This window comes from Dromiciops gliroides, chromosome 6 (assembly GCF_019393635.1).
Source record: "Dromiciops gliroides isolate mDroGli1 chromosome 6, mDroGli1.pri, whole genome shotgun sequence".
In the NCBI taxonomy this organism is placed as follows: Eukaryota; Metazoa; Chordata; class Mammalia; order Microbiotheria; family Microbiotheriidae; genus Dromiciops; species Dromiciops gliroides.
In genome coordinates this window covers 99,948,789-99,972,586 of record NC_057866.1, presented here as the reverse complement: position 1 = coordinate 99,972,586, position 23,798 = coordinate 99,948,789, and the positions used below count along the sequence as shown (strand labels likewise).

The 23,798-nt window shown below is 44.5% G+C and overlaps 1 protein-coding gene across 5 annotated transcripts in view; it reads left to right on the top strand.

Moving 5' to 3' along the window:
* IDUA (alpha-L-iduronidase) overlaps positions 1–23,798 on the top strand; it is a 73,411-nt gene extending 49,613 nt beyond the window's left edge. For 3 of the 5 annotated variants that reach the window (XM_043972912.1, XM_043972915.1, XM_043972916.1), the window contains exons 3-15: positions 2,158–2,240; positions 2,894–3,001; positions 5,530–5,625; positions 7,053–7,255; positions 9,739–9,918; positions 11,045–11,261; positions 12,014–12,229; positions 13,623–13,744; positions 14,270–14,395; positions 16,333–16,409; positions 20,316–20,416; positions 20,595–20,699; positions 23,066–23,798. In XM_043972912.1, the coding sequence (XP_043828847.1) occupies positions 2,158–2,240; positions 2,894–3,001; positions 5,530–5,625; positions 7,053–7,255; positions 9,739–9,918; positions 11,045–11,261; positions 12,014–12,229; positions 13,623–13,744; positions 14,270–14,395; positions 16,333–16,409; positions 20,316–20,416; positions 20,595–20,698 (1,633 nt within the window). In that variant the 3' untranslated portion in view covers position 20,699; positions 23,066–23,798. The remainder of the gene's footprint in view (positions 1–2,157; positions 2,241–2,893; positions 3,002–5,529; positions 5,626–7,052; positions 7,256–9,738; positions 9,919–11,044; positions 11,262–12,013; positions 12,230–13,622; positions 13,745–14,269; positions 14,396–16,332; positions 16,410–20,315; positions 20,417–20,594; positions 20,700–23,065) is intronic. The other 2 variants (XM_043972913.1, XM_043972914.1) reach the window with 2 other exon arrangements.

Below are 23,798 nucleotides of genomic sequence, written 5' to 3'. Positions count from 1 at the left end.
TGGCTGAAAACAACACATAAAAAGGAACTGGGAAGGAGGGAAGGCATGGTTTGGAAATGAGTGAGAGGTGACACGGTAGCCTGGTTCAGGCCGGACAAAGTAAAAGTCCACCTATCAGAGCCCAGGGTCCCAGGGCACAGTCTGATTCTGATGAGGAGGTTGGACAGAGTGTAGGTGTCAAGGTTTGGAACCAGCAATGAATGTTGTTGTTATTGCTTGTCCTTTGTTCTCAAAGAGGACCATGCTATTGGAGTAATGTCATGACTTGCAGTGAATTGGATTTAAGTGAGGGAGAGAGCTGTGTAAAGTCACCAACCTCATCCTCTCCTCCAGAGCCATCTGGGTCCAGTGGTGAGATCTATTTTCAGAATAACTTGAGATGACCAGGATGCAGAGGGAGACCTTGGCCTTTTTTTTTTTTTAAGTGAGACAGTTGGGGATAAATGACTTGCTCAAGGTCACACAGCTAGTAAGTGTTAAGTATCTGAGACTGTATTTGAACTCAGGTACTCCTGACTCCAGGGCCGGTGCTCTATCCACTGCACCACCTAGCTGCCCCCTGAGACCTTGGACTTTTAAGCTAAGGCCTTTCAGAGGTCTTAGTTTGCCTGAGGCAATGCCTAGTCAGTGTTTAAGGCTGGGTAAGAAGGGAGGCAAAAAAAGGCCTCTCTTATCTAGTATAAAAAAATTAGTGAGCTATGGAGGACTTAGAATCCTAGACTAGAGATGTTAAAGCAGTAAGGGACCTTAGAGTCCAATCCCCTCATTTTAGAGATGAGGTCCTAGAAGGGGAAGTGACTTGCCTAGGGTCACACAGCAAAAATGTGTATCCTGACCTCAAGTCCACCATTTTCTCCACTGTACCACACTTTCTTCCAGTGGTCTGTAATATGCATGTACATCAACCTTTATATGAAGAGTGACTAAGCCCTTCTCTCCTGTGAACTGGCCAGCAGGAGCTGCCCAAATGGAGAGAACAGCTGGACCTTAAACTCAAATTCCACTGAAATGATCTTTGGAAATACATCTCTTAAGTTTCTGCATAAACAAAAGGAGTGAAGTTAAAATTACAAGAGAAAGAGTTAACTGGGGGAAAGGTCTTTGCAGCAAACTTCCCTACAGAAGGTTTCATATCCGAGATATATAAAGGCCTGATAAATATTTATAAGACTAGGAACGATTCTTGGCAACAGACTGAATGAGAGAGAGTGAAGAAGAGGAGGCGAGGATGACACCCAGGTCATGAGCCCAGGGGGGATGGTGATGCCTTCAATAGTAATAGGGAGGGAAGCTAGGTGGTGCAGTAGATAGCGCACTGGCCCTAGATTCAGGAGGACCTGAGTTCAAATCCGACCTCAGACACTTAACACTTACTAGCTGTGTGACCCTGGGCAAGTCACTTAATCCCAATTGCCCCCCCCCAAAAAAGTAATAGGGAGGTCAAACAAAACAAAACAAACAAAAAATAGTAATAGGGAGGTTAGGAAGAAGGGAGTGTTTGAGGGGAAAAATTTATGGATGGGGAAGTCATAATATCTGAAAATAACTATATAGAAAGCAAAAAATCAATAAAACTTAAAAACAAAATTAGATTGAAGCAGCTGCTCTCTGGGGTCCCTTTTAGTTCTAAATACTGTGAACCACTTTCTCCCTCTGACTTATATAACTGGGCTGGGATTCAAACCTAAGTCCTTCAGCTCCAAATACAGTATTCCATCTAGCCCTGCACAGGACTATAAACCAAGTTAAGCAAGCAAGCATTTACTGAGTTTCTACTGTGCGTCAGACACTGCGCTAAGGCTGGCCTCTTACTTACATTTCTGTAGAGCTTTATGGCCCACAAAATGCTTTTTCTGTAATCACACCATGAGGTAGGTAATACTTCACATAGTAATCAGTCAATAAATGCTTTCTTGTTCATTTCCCTCATTTTTGTAGATGAGGAGACAGGGGCTCAGGTAAAGTGCCTTATCCAAAATCCCAGTAAATACGTGTCAAAGACTTCGATTTGTTTCTTATCTCTATAAGTCCAGTCTGGTAGCATCTTTGGCCTAGCCTAGATCTTTTTATATTTAATGCCATCCCATTTGTTTGAAAATGCTATAATCTTTCCTTCTCTAAGCCTCAGAAACTCTAACCCTGAGACTGTCTCTACAGTGTCACCGATGGGGACCTTCGCTACAACTTCACCAATCTGGATAGATTTTTGGATCTTCTCTGGGAGAACCAACTCATTCCAGGTAAATGGATCAGGAAACATTGTCGTTTTTAGAATTTTAGTAAATTCTAAAAGAATTCTAAACTTAAAGAATCCCAGTGAATTCTTTAGTCCCATGATAGATAATTAGGACCCAAAGGGAAGATCTAAGCCTTGTTCTGGTTCTCTCCCTTCCTCTGTGGATTGGTATCACTCATCTCTCAGATGCTTTCAGTGACTTCTCCTTGCTTTTAAGATTAAATCCAATCTCTTTGTTTTGGTATTCAAGGCCCTGTACAATCTAGCTCCTTTGTACTTCTCTAGCCTTATTTTCTCTGGCTTCCCCTACACAGACCCTCAGTTCCAGCTCATTGAGTCTCATTCATGTCTCTGGACTTTTACTTACACCAGTCTCCCTGAATGTAATGCCCTATTTCCTCCTGTTTGCTTATCTTTTACTCTAGGAAGTCTAGGAGTCTTCCCTCTCCTTACTGATCTTTCCAGTTTCTATGCTCATATGAATGAAGGAATGAATGAAGTCAGCCAGTGCAGACTTCGACCCTCCTGGGCACTGCCTGCCTTCACTGGCCCTAATGGTCTGTCTGTCCTGCCCCCCCCCCTTAGTAGGCTACACCACTTGTTCCCATTAGGAAAAGTTATCTTAAGGAGACTAAAAGGTATTTTCATGTATTCAAGGGTTTGAGTTGATGGGGAGCCCATCTGGATACTTTACTGATTTTGAGGACAAGAAACAGGTGTATGAATGGAAGAACCTGGTCACCCTATTGGCTAAGAGATATATTGGTAAGTCTTGAAAGGCCTCAGTGTGGGTACCATATAATCTTTTTAAAAAAATTTTTTTTTTGGTGGGGCAATGAGGGTTAAGTGACTTGCCCAGGGTCACACAGCTAGTAAGTGTCAAGTGTCTGAAGCTGGATTTGAACTCAGGTCCTCCTGAATCCAGGGCCAGTGCTTTATCCACTATGCCACCTAGCTGCCCCCTAATCTTTTAAAATTAAAAAAAAAATTTCACTTTTCCCAATTACATGTAAAAACAGTTTTTAAGCTTTTTTTTTTTTTTTTTTACAATTTTGAGTTCCAAATTCTCTCCTACCCTCTCCACCCTCCCCCATCGCTGAGAAGGCAAGCAATTTGATAGCTATACATGTGCAGTCATGCAAACCATATTTCCTTATTAGTCATGTTGTGAAAGAAAACACAGACAAAAAAAGCCCTACCCTGCAATCTTTACTGTTTTCTGCCTCTTCCTTCTTGCTTCCCCTTTCTCTCTCCTGCCATTTTCTCCTCCTTTCTTCACTTTTTCTCTTTCCTCCCTTCCCTCCTTGTTTCTTCCATCTCTCCTTGGCTTTCTGTCCCTTTCACTCTCTTTCCCTTTTTCTCTACACATATCTCTCCTCTCCTTTTTTCTCTCTCTCTTTTTCCTTTACCATTCTACCTGTCCCTATCAGCCTCCCTCTTTCTCTCTCTACCATCACCGATACTATTATTTCCTTTCCTAGTCCAATCCCTTACTTATTCAGAATCCCCTTTAACAACTTCCTTCCCGATAGTCATCTGGCGTTTCCTTGGAGACCTTGAGTAATGAAAAAGTCAGTATCTCCAAAGGCAGCCCATGCCAGTCAGTCATTCAGTCAACTAGCATTTACTAACCGCCTATCATATTCCAGGCACTAAACCCTGGAGATGCAAAAAAAAAAAAAAAAAGGCAAAAGATAGTCCCTGCCCTCAAGGAACTTACCATCTATTTGGGGAAACAACATGGAAACAAGTATATACAAACAAAATACATGCAGGATAAATTGGAGATAATCTGAGAAGGAAGATATTAGCATTGAGGGGAATCAGGAAAGGCTTCTTGCAGAACTTTATCTGATGCTTGAAGGAAGCCGGAAAAGCCAGGAGGTGGAAAAGATTTGGATGGGTCTAATTGTTAAGCAATTTTTCTCCTATTGAATCTAAATTTGCCTCTGTGACTTCCCCTCCAGTTCTCCTAGTTCTGTCCTTCAGGACCGCAGCAACACAAGTACATATATGATCCTAGCTCCAGACTCCAAAGACCATCGAATCCAACCTCCTTGGATTGGGGCTCAAAGAATGGGGCTCAAGGTTTGAAGGGATTTGCCCAGCTCCCAGGTACTAGGTTTCAAAGGTATGATTTTGAACTCAGGTCCTTAGACTCCAAAGACAGTGTACTTTTCTCACTAAGAAGATGCAAACCAAACCCTTCTCCTACAAGCATTCAGACCCTTAAAGATAGGGATAATATGAAAAGACTTAGTGAGCTTTGGAGGGGAAAGCATTATGAAAAGGATGAAGTAAGGTAGGATGGATTTTTCACATTTTATTGATGCTTCTTGCTTTCCACTCAATTATTCCTACTCCAAACTCCCTGGGGAACCATCTGTTGTAACAAGGAAAAAACAGTTAAACAAAACCAGCCATCCCCTCCCCTTGCTGCCCTGAGAGCAGCTTTGAAAACATTCCGCGTGTGCTGCCTGCCTGTTCTTGTACCAGCGGGGAGCAAGCCACCTTTTATCACCTGACATAGGAAGGTTGAGGTAATCACAGTAAGGCTGGCATTTGTTCCCTTGTCAATTTTAACCTAGGAATGCCAGGGGACAAGGAAGGTTGGGAATAATCTAGAGGGCCAAATCTCCAAGTCAGACAAGGAAAAGGTAAAAAGTCAGCAAGGAAAACCCATCTGAACCCGTGAGGTCAGGAGAAAAACTTAGGACTCTTTGAAAGAAGTTAACAGAAGTACTTTCAGGGACGCCTGTAACTCCTGCTAACAGAGTGACTTCAGGCAGCTCCATTCTCTTTTCTGTGCCTTAGTTTCCTCCTCTGGAAACTGAGGGGGTTGGACTAGATGGTCTCTTAAGATCTTTCTCTTCTCCATTCTGACATCCCCTGTTCTAAGGCCCCTCCCAGCTCTGATGTTCCATCTTCTATGTTCCAAGAAGTTTCCTAGTTCTGACACCCTATGTTCTTTGTTTTTCAGTGTTTCAAGATAGAGGATCTCCAGGGATATTTAATAAATATTTAAAAATGATTTTTATAGTTATTCAATTTTCACATTCAAACAGATGGTGATTAACTTAGATCTGCTTGCTCTCAGAAGCAGGGGAATGACACACAGGCACTCACTCTCCAGGGAAAACAGTTGTGAAGTTAGTGCAGTATTTGGGGCTGTTGTAGAATCACTTAGACTCACTGGGGGTGGCAACGTGTGGGCTGAAATGTTCATCATCAGTTCCTCTTCGTGAAGCCTGAGCTGACAGTAGCCTTGACATCCCTCGTGGTCTCATTTGCAGAGAAGTACGGCTTAAGTCATGTCTCCAGATGGAATTTTGAAACTTGGAATGAGCCAGATCATCACGACTTTGACAACGTGTCCATGACGATCCAAGGTATGCAAGCATTTTCTCAGATGGCAGGGGAGCGACAGAGAGAGGAGGAGCAGGATGCTCACGCTCTGCGTAAGATGGGGACATTCCTACCACTTGTGCAAATGCTTTGAGTTTAATTATAAAGTTCTCAGCTCAGAAGTGTGGGGTTCTGTTCCTAGCTCTGTCTCTGATTTGCTATGTGGCCTTGAGAGAGTCCCTTGCTTCTTCTGAACTTCAGTCTCCTCTATAAAGTGAGAATATTAGAACAGGTCGGATGGTCTCTAATGCTGGTTCTTTGGCTCTGTGGTATGCTCAGTCTTTTGCTAGACTTTGTGAGGAAACTAGCACAATGACTTACAAAGCCCTTCTACATGCATTGTATTATTTCATCCATGGAAGTCTACAGGGGTATTATTCCCGTTTTGCAAGTGAGCAAGTTGAAGCAGTTAGGTGGCACAGTGAATAAAGTGCCTCAGATACTTGCTAGCTGTGTGACCCTGGGCAAGTCACTTAACTCTGTTTGCTTCAGTTTCCTCATCTGTAAAATGAGCTAAAGAAGGAAATGGCAAACCATTGCAGTATCTTTGCCAGAAAACCCCAAACAGAGTCACAAAGAGTTGGACGCTACTGAACAACAAGATGTTGAAATTTAGAGGTTAAGTGACTTGCTCAGAGTCACATAGTTTAAGTAGCTCAGCTGGGGAGTCTCATGACTCTCAATCCATGTGCTATGTCTGCTCTTGAGGACTTTACAGTATATTTGGAGGGTAGAGGAAAATACAAGACACACACCCAGGAAACAACAATGAGAGAAAAGTGCAAAACAGTGGATTTTTGGGAGCTAGAGAGGGTGGTGCAGACCATAAGGTCTATGGAAAGTCAGGGAAGGAAAAGATCAGCGTGGAATGGAGAAACCTGGGAAGGCTTTGTGGACAGCTTGTATAGACCAAACTATTTAATCAGTCAGTGTTTACTGAGCACAGTGTTTAAATGATTGAGTAAGTAAATGGATTAATGAATAAGTGAATAAATTAATGGATGAATGAATGAGTTAATGAAGGAGTAAATGGGTGGGTGAATGAGTGAATGTTAGTGAGTGAATGAATAAGTGATCAGTAAGTAACTCAATAAGCTGGGAAGGTAGTTGGCTCAATGGAAAGAGTGCTGGCTTGAAGTCAGGAAGACTCATCTTCCAGAGTTCAAATCTGGTCTTAGACACTTACTAACTGTGTGACCCTGGGCAAATCACTTTACCTTGTTTGCCTCAGTTTCCTTATCTGAAAAATGAGCTGGAGAAGGAAATAACAAGCCACTCCAGTATCTTCACTAAAAAACCCAGAAACAAACATACCCCAATGGGGTCATGAAGAGTCAGACACCACTGAAAACAACTGAACGACAATAAATGGATGAATAGATGAGTGAATGATTGTAGTTTTTTAATGTAGGCTTCCTAAACTATTATGATGCCTGCTCAGAAGGCTTGAGGAGAGCCAACTTACGGCTGAAGTTTGGGGGTCCTGGTGACTCCTTCCATCCACTCCCTAAGTCCCCCATTTCTTGGAATCTACTCGGTCACTGCTACAATGGAACAAACTTCTTCACAGGGGAGAAAGGTGTGCGCTTGGATTATATCTCCTTACACAGGAAGGTAAGTAGGTTTCAGGTGGCTCTTTAAAGGTACTGAACTGGGGAGCTAAAGAAACTGGGAGATTTCGATCAGCCTTTTACACCTTACTATGAATTAGATCCTTGCCCTCCACTGTGCCTTTGCTAACACTATCCTCCATGATCAGAACAAACTGTCCACCCCCAGCCATCTTCATGTTTTAAAGTTACTCCTGTCCTTCAAGGCCCAGCTCAGGTAAGATACCCCCTCATTGAAGTCCTTCTAGATTTCCCCAGCTTAAGGTGATTTCCTATCAAATTCTTTTTTCTTTCTTTCTTTTTTTTTTTGGTGAGGCACTTGGGGTTAAGTGACTTGCCCAGGGTCACACAGCTAGTAAGTGTTTAGTATTTGAGGCCGGATTTGAACTCAGGTCCTCCTGACTCCAGGGCTGGTGCTCTATTTACTGTGCCACCTAGCTGCCCCTCCTATCAAATTAATCATAACACTTTGCCTAAATGTCTCCTTTGGACTTATGTTAATTTTTGTATCCTACTTATGTGTGTACATATCTAGCAATAATGGTGGGGTGGTGGTGGGATGGTGAGCAGAGCTCCTTCTTACCCCAAGTCTTGTGTGGGTGGGGCTACCACTTCAACAAGTCAAGAAGGGTTTATAAATCTTCCATCATGTACCAGGCACTGTGCTAAGTGCTGGTTGTTCAAAGGAAGACTAAAAAAATTTCCTGCCCTCAAGGAGCTTACAGTCTCATGGCTACTTCTGAACTAATTTCTTTGTCGTTTGTCCTTTCTGAAAAGGATCATGACATCGGGTGATGTCATGACTTGCACTGGATTTAAGTGAGGGAGGGCTGTGCAAGGTCACCAACCTCACTTTCTAGAGTCATCTGGGTCCACTGGTAAGATCAGGACATCAGGACATGGCCCCGGATGTTTCTTTTAGGCAATTGGGGTGACTTGCCCAGGGTCACACAGCTAGTAAGTGTCTGAGGCGAGATTTAAACTCAGGTTCTCCCAGCTTCAGGGACAGTGCTCTATCCACTGTGCCACCTCACTGCCCCAAGCTACTCCCTACAATCTAGCCAGAAGAAAACAATGGGAAGGAAAGTGGCCAAGCCCCACCCTCTCTCAAAGCTAGCTCCCTAGCTCATCATAGCTTACACACACACACACACACACACACACACACACACACACACACACACACACACACACATATACACATGCACAATGCAATATATACAGATACACATATACAAACACACATGCATGCATGACCCAGTCATTCTCATTTGTTCACTCTGAGTCCTCAGAACTGGCCTGGTAATCATATCCGAGTTGTACAATTGGTTTCTCTCTCATCTCTCTGCCAGTGACCCACACAGGCTAATAATGCCATCCATGGTCAGTCACATTTGTCATACTTAAAAACAAAGAAAGCAGAAAAGCTAGAGAAACTTTCAGGAAACAGGCACACGCAGGAAGGCAGGGAAAGAAAGGGAAGGGGCTAAGCCTTTCTTTTTCTTTTCTTTTTTTTTTGGGGGGGGCAATGAGGGTTAAGCCACTTGCCCAGGGTCACACAGCTAGTAAGTGTCAGGTGTCTGAGGTCGGATTTGAACCCAGGTCCTCCTGAATCCAGGATCAGTGCTCTATCCACTGTGCCACCCAGCTGCCCCCTTGGACTATGCCTTTCTTATGCCCCTTTCTTAGGCTTTTCTGAGTATGATCTCCTTTAAGAGAAGGAGAGAAGTGAGGACTCGCCAGCTCTCATCTCAGCAACCCCAAAATGGGGCAGCCATGCCTGTTCCACGTCTCCTGTTCATGGTTTGATCACACAAGCCCCATTCTAGGGACATCTAGGTGGCACAGTGGATAAAGCACCAGCCCTGGATTCAGGAGGACCTGAGTTCAAGTCTGGCTTCAGATACTTGATACTTACTAGCTGTGTGACCCTGGGAAAGTCACTTAACTCTCATTGCTTCCAAAACAAAACCCAAGCCCCATTCTGGAATCTGGCACTAAGAATTTCCTGACTGGCATGCTCCTCTGAAGTTCCCATGAGTACTTCCCTTGGTTCCCAGTACAGCTGCTAGTTGAGCTGACTGCCCCATCACACCTGCTGAGGTGCTAGCTGGGTGATGTTTCCCTGCAGCTTTAGCTGCTCCCACCATCCCTTAGGATGGCAGGGACTGACTTATCAGCCAGCTCAGCCAACAGGTTCCCTGGGGGGGATCAGAATGGAATCACCGGATGATTTCTCTCTGATTTAGCAGGCATCCATCTCCAGTATCCATATTTCCTTGGCAACCCAAAAGCATGCTACTACACAAGTCTTTCTCTTCTCTTAGACTGTAAGTTACTTGAGGGCAGAAATGGCCACTGGGTACAACCCCTTGAATAGAGGAGGCATTTAATAGTGTCTGGTGAAGAGAACGAAGGGGGTAAGGAGTGACCGACTCCATGGTCAATGCCTCCATGGTCTGAAAGCTTAAACCGGAATTTTTGCAGGGAGGGGGCAGCTCTATCTACATCCTAGAGCAGGAAAAAGAAGTTGTCCAGCAGATCCAGAGCCTTTTCCCCAATTTCACCCATGTCCCCATTTATAATGATGAGGCTGACCCACTGGTGGGCTGGTCCCAGCCTCAGATCTGGAGAGCAGACGTGACCTATGCATCGATGGTTGTGAAGGTAAGCCTCCCTCTGCTTTCCAGCCTTTCTGACTTTGTTCAACCAAGATGCCTCTCTAAAGCATTTCATGGATGTACATCCATGATTATATCAACATGGTCAACATTGGGTGCTGAGAAATCCAGATGAAAAGTACAAAGAAGGTGGAAAGGACAGGAAGGGAAGTAGAAGTGGGGGAAACAAAACACAGAGAGGAAGGGGAGAGGGAAGAGGAGGGAGGGAAGGAATTGAGAATTTATTAAGCACCTACTATGTGCCAGGCACTGTGCTAAATGTTTGACAAATCTCTGATTTGATCCTCACAACAGCCTTGGGAGGTAAGTGCTATTATGATCCTTATTTCACAGTTGAAGAAACTGAGGCAGGCAGAGGTGGATCACACAACTAGGAAGTGTCTAAGCCAGATTCGAGCCTGTCTTTTGACTCCAGGCCCAGCATTCTAACCAAGAGGCCAACTGGCTGCTCCTATGTTGCAGGGGAGAAAGAGGGAGAGGAGAAGGAAGGACAGAGGGTGGAGAAAGAGAGATAGAGAAAGAGACAGAGACAGAGGAGAGAAGAAGAGAGCAAGAGAGGAGAAGAAAGGGAGAGGGAGAGAGGGAAAGAGAGAGGGAGCTAGGGGAGAAAGAGAGAGAGGGAGTGGAGCAAGATATAGCAAAAGAGACAGAGAATTGAGACTGGCAAAGGGAATAGAGAAAGAAACAGGAAAAGGCTCTGGGCTAAGAGTCAGGAGACCTGGGATTTTTCCTGGTTCTTACACTAAATAATGTGACCTTGGGGAAGTTTTTTCCTCTCTCTGAACCTGTTTCCCCCACTTTAAGATGAGGGGACTATATTAAGTGATTTCTTTTTGTTTTGTTTTGCGAGGCAATGAGGGTTAAGTGACTTGCCCAGGGTCACACAGCTAATAAGTGTTGAGTGTCTGAGGTCAGATTTGAACTCGGGTCCTCCTGAATCCAGGGGCAGTGCTTTATCCACTGTGCCACCTGGCTGCCCCCTTAAGTGATTCCCAAGGTCCTTTCTAGCTCCTGTGACTCCCTGGGGCCTGAGAAGGTGGCTAGAAACACCTGGTGGAGCGCCCAGTGGTGGGTGGGAAGCACCATCTGTTCCAGGCTACCCCTCCTTCTAGGTCATAGCCCAGCATCAGAACCTGCTGCTGTCACAGGCCAGCAACACCCTGAACTATACCCTGCTGAGCAATGATAATGCCTTCCTGAGCTACCACCCACACCACTTTACCCAGAGGACACTGACTGCCCGCTTCCAGATGAACAACACCAAGCCACCCCATGTGCACCTGGTCCGAAAGCCGGTGCTCACTGCCATGGGGCTGCTGGCTCTGCTGGGTAAGGGCCACTGAACCATGCAGATCCTGGGCAGGAGGCTCCCCAGCCCTGGTGACCTCTCTCCTGTCCCTCTGCCAGTTTCCCTTTATTGCCTCTCTGCCCCTCTGCCAGTCTCACTCCTTTCTCCCTCTTGCCATCATCCGTCTGTCTCCCCTTCAGGCTCTTCTTTCTCTTGGTCTTTCTCCCTTCTCTCATCCCCTCCCTCTCCTTTCTGTCTCTTCCTCAACTCTGGTTCTCTTCCCCTTTGTCTCTCCTCCTTGCCTTCTCTCTCTTTTCTCTGTTTCTTTCTGTTTGTGTCTCCCTCTTTTATCTCTTTTTCTGCCTCTTTTTTCTTTTTCCTCTCTGTCTCTGTATGCCTTCCTCACTTCTCTGCCTCTCTCAATTCTCTCCCTTTTTCCTCTCTACTTTTATCTCTCTTTCTCCCTCTGTTTCTGTCTCCCACATACATTCTTTATTTCTCTTTCCCCACACTCTGTTCCTCACCCTATCTCTTTCTTTTTTCCTTGCCCCTTTCTTTCCCATTCCATCTCTGATGGGGACCGAACACACTCCCCCTGGATTAGCGGCAGGGGGTGAAAGAGGATCCTGCAAGGACCGTGCTTAGCCTGAAGGAATGAAATTCTAAAGGTGGAGTGAACAATGGGAGGAATGGATATCCTGGGGCCCCTCCCTTCACACCCCACATCCCCGGCAGAAAAGCATATCCAGTTCAGTGGCTAAGCACAGGTGTTGCAGTTTTCCTGTACTTACAGGTGAAAACCAGCTGTGGGCAGAGGCTCAGTGTGATGGGCTTCTGGTGGACAGCAATCACACACTGGGAGTACTAGCCGCCTCCCACTGGCCCGAGGAGCCATCTTCATCAGACAGCTGGCAGGCTACCGTGCTGGTGTATGCCAGTGACGACAATCGAACATCTGCCAACCTCAGCACAGTCACCATACGGCTCAACAATGTCCCACCAGCCTCTGGTGAGAGCCTGGGGCCAGAGGGGAGTTGGGGGAGCTCCAAACCCCACTTTTGTCCTTCACCCTCTTCCTGTACAAGAAACTCCTGTGAGTCCCCATCAGCTATGGGATAAAGCTAGGGGACTATTGTCTGACACTCAAGGAAGCATCATGGGATAGTAGAAAGATCCCTGGCTGTGACATTTCTTAGTCATGTGATACTGGGCGAGTCATTTGCCATCTTTGGGCCTCAGTTTCTTCAAAACGGGGATAATCCCTTCTCTGTCTACTTTACAGGTTTGTGGTGACCAGAGCACTTTGTAAAGTCCTGTGGATAGGGGGGCAATTATTAAGATTATTTAAGACCCTCCCAGCCTTACTCCTGAACCCTCATCAAAGTTTCTAGTTCTAGTTCTAGTTTATGAGCTGGATGACTTCCCCTCACCCCAACTACCCTCTATGGACCTTGTCCTCCAGCTTGGCTAGTCTCATCACTGCTTCTCACATAAGCCTATCCTCCTCTCTAAATCCTGTCCGTCCTTCAGGGCCTTCTCAAAGTCTCACAGTGTCAGGAAGCCTTCCCATTGAGCTCTCTCTCTCTCTCCCCCTCCCCCTCCCCCTCCCCCTTCCCCTCCCCCTCCCCCTTTCCTCCCTCTTCCTCTCCCCTTCTCCCTCTCCCTCTCTCTGTCCTCCTTTCTTCCTTCTCTCCTTGGACCGACTGCCTACAGCAATTGAGGTATAGGATCATGTTGTTCAGTTGTTTCAGTCATATCTGCTCTCTATGACCTCATTTAAGGTTTTCTTGACAAAGACTCTAGAGTCATTTGCCATTTCCTTCTCCAGCTCATTTTATATGTGAGGAAACTGAGGCAAACAGAGTTAAATGACTTGCCCAGGGTCACATCGCTAGTAAGTGTCTGAGACTAGATTTGAACTCAGAAAGATGAGTCTTCCTGACTCCAGGACCAGAATTCTATTCACTGCCCCCTGAGAAGGTATCTGCTCCAATCCAAACTTGAAGCAAGACTTTCATCACCACTCCCAATGAGAAGACATCCGTATAGCCATCTGATACCACCACACCGATGGGAGGCTCCTTCTGGAGGAAGCTCATTCTACATATGGGAAGTTCTAATTTTTGGGAAGTTTTTTTCTTACCACAAACTGAAATCTGCCTCCTTGCATCTTCTGTTCCTAGTTTGTGCCCCCTGGGAACAAACAGAGCTAGTCTGAGCTCTCTTCCTCATTTAGTCCATCAGATACTCTAAGACAGGGACCACATCTTCTCCAGAATTCTTACAACCCCCTTGGCCCATCCTTTTACCTTGCCACCCTATCATGTTTCCCGTCTCCAGTCATGACTCACCCTTTCTTATTTGTTGAATCTCATGGGATCCATTTCTCTGCCTCTCTCCAGACCTTGTCTACATGACCTACTATATGGACAATAATCTCACCAGTCCTTACCTGGAGTGGAAGAAACTTGGCTCACCTGTCTTCCCCACCAGAAAGCAATTTCAGCAAATGAGAGAGACTGAGGTACAGCCAGAGAGATTGGGTGGGGGTCCATGGAGGAAACAGAACTTGATGTTGAGAAGGGATGAGGCAACAGCATGGAAATAAGGAATCATAAAAGGGAGAAGAGGGGGCCACAGCAATATTGGGAAAGACAGGGAGAAGGTTCGTGGATGAGGGGTGGCAGGAGGGACATGAGGGATTCAGGGATAAAGTGAAGGTCCTAAAGGCCCAAGAGAGAAGTGGGACCAGAATGATCCCTGGTCTGAGGGATATGGTTGGAGAGATGAAGGATTTACATTTGTCCTTGCTCAGTGAAATGAGCCATAGAATTAGAGCCAGGCGCTGTAGATTCCAGTCTCTTCTCTCAGAGCCTCAGTTTCCCCCTCTGTAAAATGAAAGGGTCACATGTTTCCTAAGGGCCTTCCCACTGGACAGTCTACAATTCTATTCCATGCTTCTAAGTACTTGGAAATGCCATCTAGTTCAGTGTGAGGGGGTTGTTTAATTCCCATAACCAGCTCCTGATGTCCTGTTGTATTTCTGTAGGATGCAGTAACCACGGGTCCATTCCCATTTCCTGAAGATGGCCAGCTGACCCTAAAGTGGGAGCTTCCGATACCCTCAGTCCTTCTCCTTCATGTGTGTTCAAGGCCACACCTTCCCCCAAACCAGGTACGACACTGGGGTTCCCCACCCAAAGACAAAGGCACAAACCCCTACTTGAGACCTCTTATAAGGAACCACTAGGGTCTTATCACAGCCCACTCTGTACAACAAACATAAGAAGCAATGAGGCAAATACAAGAGGCCAAGGGCCTGTTTTCAAATTCCACTTCAGGTATAAGAAATTGAAGCAACGCTCTGAAAATGCCAGCCACCTCAGGAAAGGGAGCCTATTAAGCTCCTAAGAACTTGGGGTTCCCTGGGGAACAGGGTGGAAAAAGGCCCAGAGGTTAGAATGAACCAAGTGGGGAAGAATATGGGAAGGAAAATGGGAGGGAACAGACTCTTCTGGAGCTGAGGGACCTTTTTAGTAGTGAAGTTTGAAGAGGGTGTAGGTTTAAGGGGAGAGGGGATAGCTTCCACTGTGGATGTCTGTACATTGAGATCCTAACAGGACATCCAGATGGAGATGTCCAGCAATTGAAGCAAAGGGCCTGGAGTTCAAGCAAAAAATTGGAACTGGGTATGTAAATTTGGGCATCATCTGAATAGAGACAATTATTGATCATCATCATTGATGAAGGGAGGGAATGTTTAAAAAAAAAGAATTAATAAGAGGACCCAGGATGGAGCCTTGGGAAACCCATTTATCAAAGCAAAAAAATGGGGGATGGGCTAGCAAGGAACCATCATCACATAGGGAGGAGGAGAATGAGAAGAGAGCAGTGTCATGGAGGCCAAAGAGAGTCTATCTAAGAGAGAAGGGGTGGGCAGCTAGGTGGCGCAGTGGATAGAGCACCGGCCCTGGATTCAGGAGGACCTGAGTTCAAATCTGGACTCAGACACTTGACACTTACTAGCTGTGTGACCCTGGGCAAGTCACTTAACCCCCCCCCCAAAAAAAAAGAGAGAAGGGGGAGATGGACAGTGTTGAAAGCAGAGGAAATGTGAAGAAACACAAGGACTGAGAAAAGACCCATGGGCTCAGCAATTGGGGGTCATGGATGTCCCTGCAAAGAGCAGCTCCACAGTTGAATGGTGGGGTCAGAAGGTAGATCTCAAAGGGTTGAGGAGAGTGGGTAGTGATGAGGAAGGAGACACAATGACTAAGAATTTGGCTGTGAAAGGGGGAAATGTACAGGGTAATGGCTTGAAAGGTTGGCAGGATCAAGTAAGGTCTGCTCTTTTTCAATTTATTATTGATTTGTTTTTAGTATTCTTTTCTGTTTTAATTTTGAGTTCCAAATTTTCTCCCTGCCTCCCTCCCCACCCTGAGAAGGTAAACAATATCAATTACACATGTGAAATCATGAAAAACAGACTTTCATGTTAACCATATTTCAAAGAACAAAGCAAGAATAAAGAAAGTGAGAAAATGATACTTCAATATGCACTCAAAGCTCATCAGTTCTCTCTGGAGGAGGAGCATGTTTTCACCATCTAGTCCTTTGGAATTGTCTTGGATCATTGTATTGATCAGAGCAGCCAAGTTCAAGTAAGGTTTTTTTTGTTGTTTGTTTGCTTTTTTAGTGAGGCAATTGGGGTTAAGTCCCTTACAATCTTTGAGTACAAACATCTTAATTTTATTTATTTATTTTTTTGATGTGGGGCAATGAGGGTTAAGTGACGTGCCCAGGGTCACACAGCTAGTAAGTGTCAAGTGTCTGAGGCCCAGATTTGAACTCAGGTCCTCCTGACTCCAGGGCCAGTGCTCTATCCACTGCGCCACCTAGCTGCCCCTAAAGTAAGGTTTTTAAGAAAAGGGGAGATCTGGACATTTCTGTTAGCAACAGGGAAGGTCCCTATCCTCTAGGCAGAGAGATTTAAAGTCTCCTGACCCTCCAGATTTCAAATGCTGTGGTCTCGCCAGGGGACTGGGGCTCTTTGGTGGTGAACTGGCTCCATTCACACTGACAAGGTTTCTCTCTTGCCTTACCCCTGGATAGGTGAATGGCGTCCGAATCTTGCCTCTCACCAGAGGGCAGATCACTCTGCTCTGGGATGATAGCTGTGTGAACTCAAAGTATGTATATGGCTCGTGGGAACCCCTGAGGAATGTGGGATCTCAGGGCTGGGAGGGTCCTTTACAATCTTTGAGTACAAACATCTTAATTTTACTTTTTTTTTTTTTTTGATGTGGGGCAATGAGGGTTAAGTGACATGCCCAGGGTCACACAGCTAGTAAGTGTCAAGTGTCTGAGGCCAGATTTGAACTCAGGTCCTCATGACTCCAGGGCCGATGCTTTATCCACTGTGCCACCTGGCTGTCCCTACATCTTAATTTTACTGATGAGGAAATTGAAGCCCAATGTCACTGACTTACTACGATGCTTTTGACACACTCTTTAAATGGGGAAGTAGCTCAGAGAGAATATTCTCTGGGAGGATGCATGCACTGACTTCTATTTTTATCTTTCATCATGGGTTCATAGAATGTCAGAGTGAGGAACAACCTTAAAAATCATATCTTTCAATCCTCTTTTTACAAAGGAAGAAACTGAGATACAGAGAAGGGAAGAGACTTGGCTAAGGTCACACAGCTGGTTAGTGGCAAAGTCAAGAGTTTTACCCCCACTGTTCTTTCTGTAGCAAATTTATGGTTCACAAAGTAATTTCCTCATAACAGTCCTATAAAGCAAAGAGTTTCAACCAATACCATTATCCCTATTTCATAGATAAGAAAATTGAGGCATAGAAGCAAGAAGTAGCTCAGGGTCACATAGCCAAAAAGTGTTGGAATAGACCCAACCAGCGTGCTGAAGCCAGCTCAAGCAAATACTAAGAGCTGATTGTTAAATTTTTAGTGTGAACATTTACACTTTGGAAATCAGCAAATGCTTACAAACAGGCCTTGACTTACTGTTTTGCTGATCATATAGTCTTAAGAAAGTGATGAAGAAAATATTAATAATGCAGATTAAATTTAAGAATATGTGGTGCAGGGGGCGGCTAGGTGGCGCAGTAGATAAAGCACCGGCCCTGGATTCAGGAGTTACTGAGTTCAAATCCGGCCTCAGACACTTGACACTTACTAGCTGTGTGACCCTGGGCAAGTCACTTAACCCCCATTGCCCTGCAAAAAAACAAAAACAAAAACAAACCCAAACAAACAAAAAAAAGAAGAATATGTGGTGCTTTCTACCCCACCCCCACCCCCCACCCAAGAGCCAGTTGTTAAAACATTTACCATCAAATCCCTGACCCAAAATCTTATCTGGTCTAGGGCTCTTTCTTCTAGACACCTCAGTGGAAGGAGTTTTGGATTTGAAGCCAAAGAGATGTGGGTTCAAATGCCAGTTCTGACATTCAGTAGAGGGCCAAGTTATAAAATTGTCCAATAGATTGTTCAATTATATTTCAGACTTTAGACTTACTGCTGCAAAGCTCTTGGATTGCAGAGCAGAAAGGGAATTTAGAGATGGTTTGGTCTGATCATCCTTTCAGCCTCAAGAGGGAGAATCAGAGCCCCAGGGAAGAAAAGTGTCTCGTGGAAGATCATTCAGCTATACTCCAGCCATACTTATATACTGTTTCTCTGTACACCCCAGTAAGCTTTTTTTCTCCCTTTTATACGGATTTAGGGACTAAGAGTCCCTGGCTTTCCGAACTAGAACTCCTTCCATTATACGACACTGCCCCCTTCTGTCCTATTGCAAGGTCAGTCACCCAGCAATATCCAGTAATTTCGAGAGGGGAGGGAAGCTGACCTGGGGAGATCATTCATATTAGAGGTGACAACTGAGCTGAGCCTTGAGGGAAGCTAGAAATTGCCAAAGGGGAATCAGATGTGAGAAGGGGGAGTTTTTCAGTGTTTCAGGTGGGAAATGGGACTTCAAGTATAGGGGAATTTAGGCAGGCCAGTCTGGCTGGAATGAGAGTATGTGAGGGAAGGTAATGTGCATAGTAATAGTCTGAAGGGGAAGGTTGGAACCAGACTGTGAAGGCCTTTAAATGCCCAACCTTAGGGTCTGGATTCTCAGAGTTAGGGGATTAAATTATACTTCTTTCTCTCCTTCTTTCCTTGATTTGCCCCTTACCATGGGCTGGGACTCAGAATTGGCAGTTGGCCCTAAGTCAATGCAACCATGGACTGAATCCTCATCCCGACACTGCTTTTAGTCCTAATCGGTTTTTTTTTTGTTTTTTGTTTTTTGCGGGGCAATGGGGGTTAAGTGACTTGCTCAGGGTCACACAGCTAGTAAGTGTCTGAGGCCGGATTTGCACTCAGGTACTCCTGAATCCAGGGCTGGTGCTTTATCCACTGCTCCACCTAGCTACCCCAGTCCTAATCTTGATACACTTGATCCAACCCTGACAATAATCTTGACCCAAACCCCAAAGGGCAAAACTTGTAGGATTGATGAACAATTGTAGAGAGATGAATTTTGGCTCCATGATACTTCCTCACTCAAGAAACTACCGTGATTCCCTGTTGCCTCTAGAAGAAAATATACAGTCCTCATCTTGGCATTTAAATTTCTTTATGGTCTGACTCAAGCCTGTCTTTTCACATATTTTTTAGAATGTTATTTTTCCCCAATTACATGTAAAAACCATTTAAAAAAACTATTTAAAAACTTTGTGCTTCAAATTATCTTCTTCCCTCCCTCCTCAGCCCCACTTAAGAACGCAAGCAATTCAGTATAAGTTTATATGTGTGTGGTCATGCAAAACATTTCTGTATTAGTCAGGTTGTGAAAAAAAAACAGACAAAAGAAACCTCAAGAAAAATAAACTAAAAAAAAAGCTTCAATATGTATTCAGACACCACCTTTCTCTGGAGATGGATCACATTTTTCATCATATGTCCTTCAGAATTGTCTTAGAGCGTTGTATTGCTGAGAATAGCTAAGTCATTCACAGCTGATCATACAATATTGCTGCTACCTTGTACATAGTATATTTCACTTTTCATCAGTTCATGCAAGTCTTTCCAGGTTTTTCTGAGAGCATTTTGCTCATCATTTGCATTTGCTCATCATTTTGTATAGCACAACAGTGTTCTGTCTTTCTAGATTTATTTACACATTATTCCCTTTTGTGCACATCTCATTCCAACCAAATTAGCTGACATATTATTGTCTCTTGTATATGAAATTCTGTCTCTCACCTTCATGTATTTGGCCATGCTTGGGATTCGTGTTCTCCTTGCTAACTTTTAGAATAACCTTAGCTTTTTTCCCAGGCTCAGCTTAGGTGCCACCACCTGCTACAGAAAGCCTTTTTTTCATGTCCCTAGTTGTTAATGTTCACCCCTCACCCAATTATATTGTATTTCTTTATCTTTTTAAATGCTATCTCCCCCCAGATTATTGTAAACTCTTTGAGGGCAGATTCTGGTTTGGGTTTGTGCTTGTATCTTGTGAGCTAAACATAGTGCCTTGCACATAGTAGGTACTTAAAAATGTTTATTGAATTAGATTGATGAATGAGAAAACTTTCTAACAATTAGAGCTGTCCAAAAAATAGAGTGGATTGAAGAGGTAAGAAGTCCCCATCACTCGAAGTGTTTAAGAAGAGGGTGGATATCTTTGCTCCAAGAAGGGATTTATGGTTAGATACGTGATATATTTTTCGGGCAGCTAGATGGTGCAATGGATAGAATACTACGTTTGGAGTCATCTTCCTGAGTTCAAATCCAGCTGCAGATTCTTATTAGCTGTGTGACCCTGGGGCACCTCACTTAAGCCTGTTTGCCTCAGTTTCCTCATCTGTAAAATGAGCTGGAGAAGGAAATGGCAAACCACTCTGGTATCATTGCCAAGAAAACCCCCAATAGGGTCATGAAAAGTCAGACATGACTGAAAAATGATTGAACAAATGGGATGTACTAAATGGTCTTAGAGGTCTTACACCTTTGAATCTCTAAGCCTGACTCAAACTGGAGGGTCTTGAGGCCCATAGCTATTCTCCTTCTGTTCCTCCACAGGTGTCTGAGGACATATGAGGTTGAATTCTCCCAACATGGACATAGTTACAGAGGGATCAACAGGAAGGAGTCAACTTTCAACCTTTTTGTCTTTGCTCCAGGTAAGGCCCCCAAACCCTGGGGTGCCTGCTTTTCATTCCCCTCACACCATCCCCAGCCCAACCTTGTTATCCCTTTGACCTCCCCTCCTCCCTCCCAAAACTTCCCACCCCCACCCCGCTTCTTTTCCCCTGAGATTTCTGCAGCAATAGTATCCAAATTCCTTTCACTCCTGTACAGACAATGCCAATGTCACTGGCTTCTACCGGCTCCGCGCTGTGGACTACTGGGGCCGCCCAGGCCCATTCTCCATCCCCATTTACTACAAAGAGGCAGCGACATGAGGTGAGCAATGGTCCAGTGAGACAACTCTCCACTGGAGACCTGCACAGGCTGGGAATCCTGGGACTGATGCTCATCAAGGGGAGACACCTGTGGTGCTAAGGACTTGAAGTGGACCTCAAGTCAGAGGACCCAGGCTAGAGTCCTCGCTTTGATACTTTACAGCTGTGTGAGCTTGGCCACATCTCCTTGGGCATCCATTTCCTCATCTGTGAAGTAGGGACAATAACATTTAACAAGACCCCATGAAGTAATTTTGAGGAAAGGGCTTTTTCAGTCTCACAATTAATATTCTATCAACCATCAAGTAGAAATGCTCTTGGGACCAGGCCTATGATGGTGCTCCCTCCCGCCCCTGCAGGGCCAGCAGACCTGTCCTTCCTTTTATTTTTCTTCCTTGAGGGTCCAGTGAAAAGACCTCCAGAACCTTGCTTCTTAGCAATCATCATCATAGTCCCCATCACCCAAACTCCTATTTCTGTGGCCCTATAACACTGGTAAAATGCTTTCCCCATAACAGTCATGAGAGGTGCATTGTACAAGGATTACAAGTATTATATTGATTTGCACACTGAAGCCAAGAGATGAAGGGACTTGTCCGAGGTGAAGGGCCTCAGTGAGGGTCTGAGCTGGGATCTGAACCCTCTTGGCTCCCAGGTCGAGTTCAGAATCTTTCACTCGGCCCTCCACAGTCTGGTGCCATCATCTCTTTCTCTTCCATCTGATGTCACTCACCTTGATTCACTTTGCTTCTCGGCCATCTGCTTCTCATTAGCCGATCAGCACGTAGTCGTCCCTTCCCCCATCTCCCTGCCTCATTTCCAGTTCCAGAACCCTAATTAAATCAATTCTGTCATTGCTTTGGCAGGGGTGGGGGGGGCCGTCTCCTTTATGGCTCCATTCATTATTCCTGTAATCTTCCAAACCAAAATATGCCTCCCTGGCCACCAGTCCCCCATATATGTTCTCTCCTCTCATTGCATTTATATCCCTAGCACTTAATATAGTGCATAGCACACATGCTTTTTAAATTCTTGTTCCAGCCACACTGCTCCATAGTTTGTTCTCTGAATGTGCTGAACATTACTTAGACCATTCCCCATGCCCAGGATGATTTTCCTTCCCCATTTCTCCTACTGGAATTTCTACCCATTCTTTTTCTTGTTTTTTGGTGAGGCAACTGGGGTTAAGTGACTTGCCCAGGGTCACACAGCTAGTAATTGTTAAGTGTCTGAGGCCGGATTTGAACTCAGGCCCTCCTGAATCCAGGGCCAGTGCTCTATCCACTCTACCCATTCTTTAAAGCCCACCTCCTCTATGAAGCCTTCCTTGTTCTGCTTTGTCAGTAATGGCCATCCCCCTTGGCCCTCCCATGGCACTTGATTATTATTTCTGCAACAAACACATCATGTAACATGAACTAAAGGCCTTTGTTTGCCACAAGGCTTGGGCTGCCTCTCCCAGGTGAGGACTCTGATGGGGGAGTATCCTATAAGGCAGAAAGTTTTAAAAGTAGGGTAAGTAAACTCATACACTATCAATGGATCTTTCAGTTGGTCTAACCTTGACAGAGAAGAATTAGGAATTCTGGGAGAAAAATCACTAAGCTGCACTCTTTTTACTTAATGATCTCAATTTTGCACACATACCCAAGAAGGTCCAAGAGAGACCAGGCTGCTACATACCAACATATAACCACCCTTTAATTAATTAATTAATTAATTTATTTATTTTGTGGGGCAATGAGGGTTAAGTGACTTGCCCAGGGTCACACAGCTAGTAAGTGTCAAGTGTCTGAGGTTAGATTTGAACTTAGGTCCTCCTGAATCCAGGGCCAGTGCTTTATCCACTGCGCCACCTAGTTGCCCCCATAACCACCCTTTTAGTGGTAGCAAAAAACTTGAAAACAATTAGGTGACTTCCCATTAAATGGGGAATGGCAGAACAAACTGTGGCTCGTGAAAGTAAAGGAAGATTAATATTCTACAAAATGGATGGATATGAAGAATTCAGAGAAATAGGAAACAACTTATTTGAACTTATGTAAAACAAAGTAAGTCGGATCAGGGAAGCACTATATTCAATGCCTACACAAATGTAAGGGAAATGGCATTCAAGAGCAGTTCAGCTCTGATTAATTGCAATGATTGATGTTGGTTTTGGAGAATTGATGATGAAATGCTCTTCCCTCTTCTTGGTAAAGAGGCGGAACACTGCATGGGGTATCTTGTGCACAGGCTATGTTGGTTTGCTTTGTTCAAATGGTTTTCTTTGTTGTAAGGGAAGATTCAATAAGGGGGACAGTTTAAGGGGAAATGACATGTAAATATCAAAGGGAACAATATGATTATTAAAACTTTTTTTTAAAGCAGGGTTGTCTGAGCAGACACAGAAGCAGCAGTCAGACATAAAAACGACGGAACATATGGTCATCCATGATGTCCCAACCCGAGGAATCATGGCTAGATCTCAATGATTTCAGAGCCTATGAAAGAGACTTCTGTATTCTTCAAAGAAGACTCCCAGGAAGACTTGCAGATGGCAGGCAGCACCATAACCCAAGCATTTGCCATAAGGATGGTGTTCTTGAAATGACCGTGTACTTTTCCCACTATGCTGAGAATCAAAGGGGATTAAAGAGGAATTAGATTATAAGTCCTCTGGAGGTGGGGGAGATGGCATTTATTTTGTGTGGGTATAGAGAATGCTTTTACTAACTGATTCCCATCACCATTATTTATATTGTTTCACATCTTGATTAAATGCTTTTACTATTGGATTTGTCTCTTGTATGGTCTAGCAATAGAGAATGCTTTTACTAACTGATTCCCATCACCATTATTTATATTGTTTCACATCTTGATTAAATGCTTTTACTATTGGATTTGTCTCTTGTATGGTCTAGCAATAGAGAATGCTTTTACTAACTGATTCCCATCACCATTATTTATATTGTTTCACATCTTGATTAAATGCTTTTACTATTGGATTTGTCTCTTGTATGGTCTAGCAATAGAGAATGGCTTGGATGGGGGCTCAGGTTGTGAGTGGTGTGACTGACTGCCTCAAATAGCCATGCTGAACCTGGGCAATAGCAAAGGA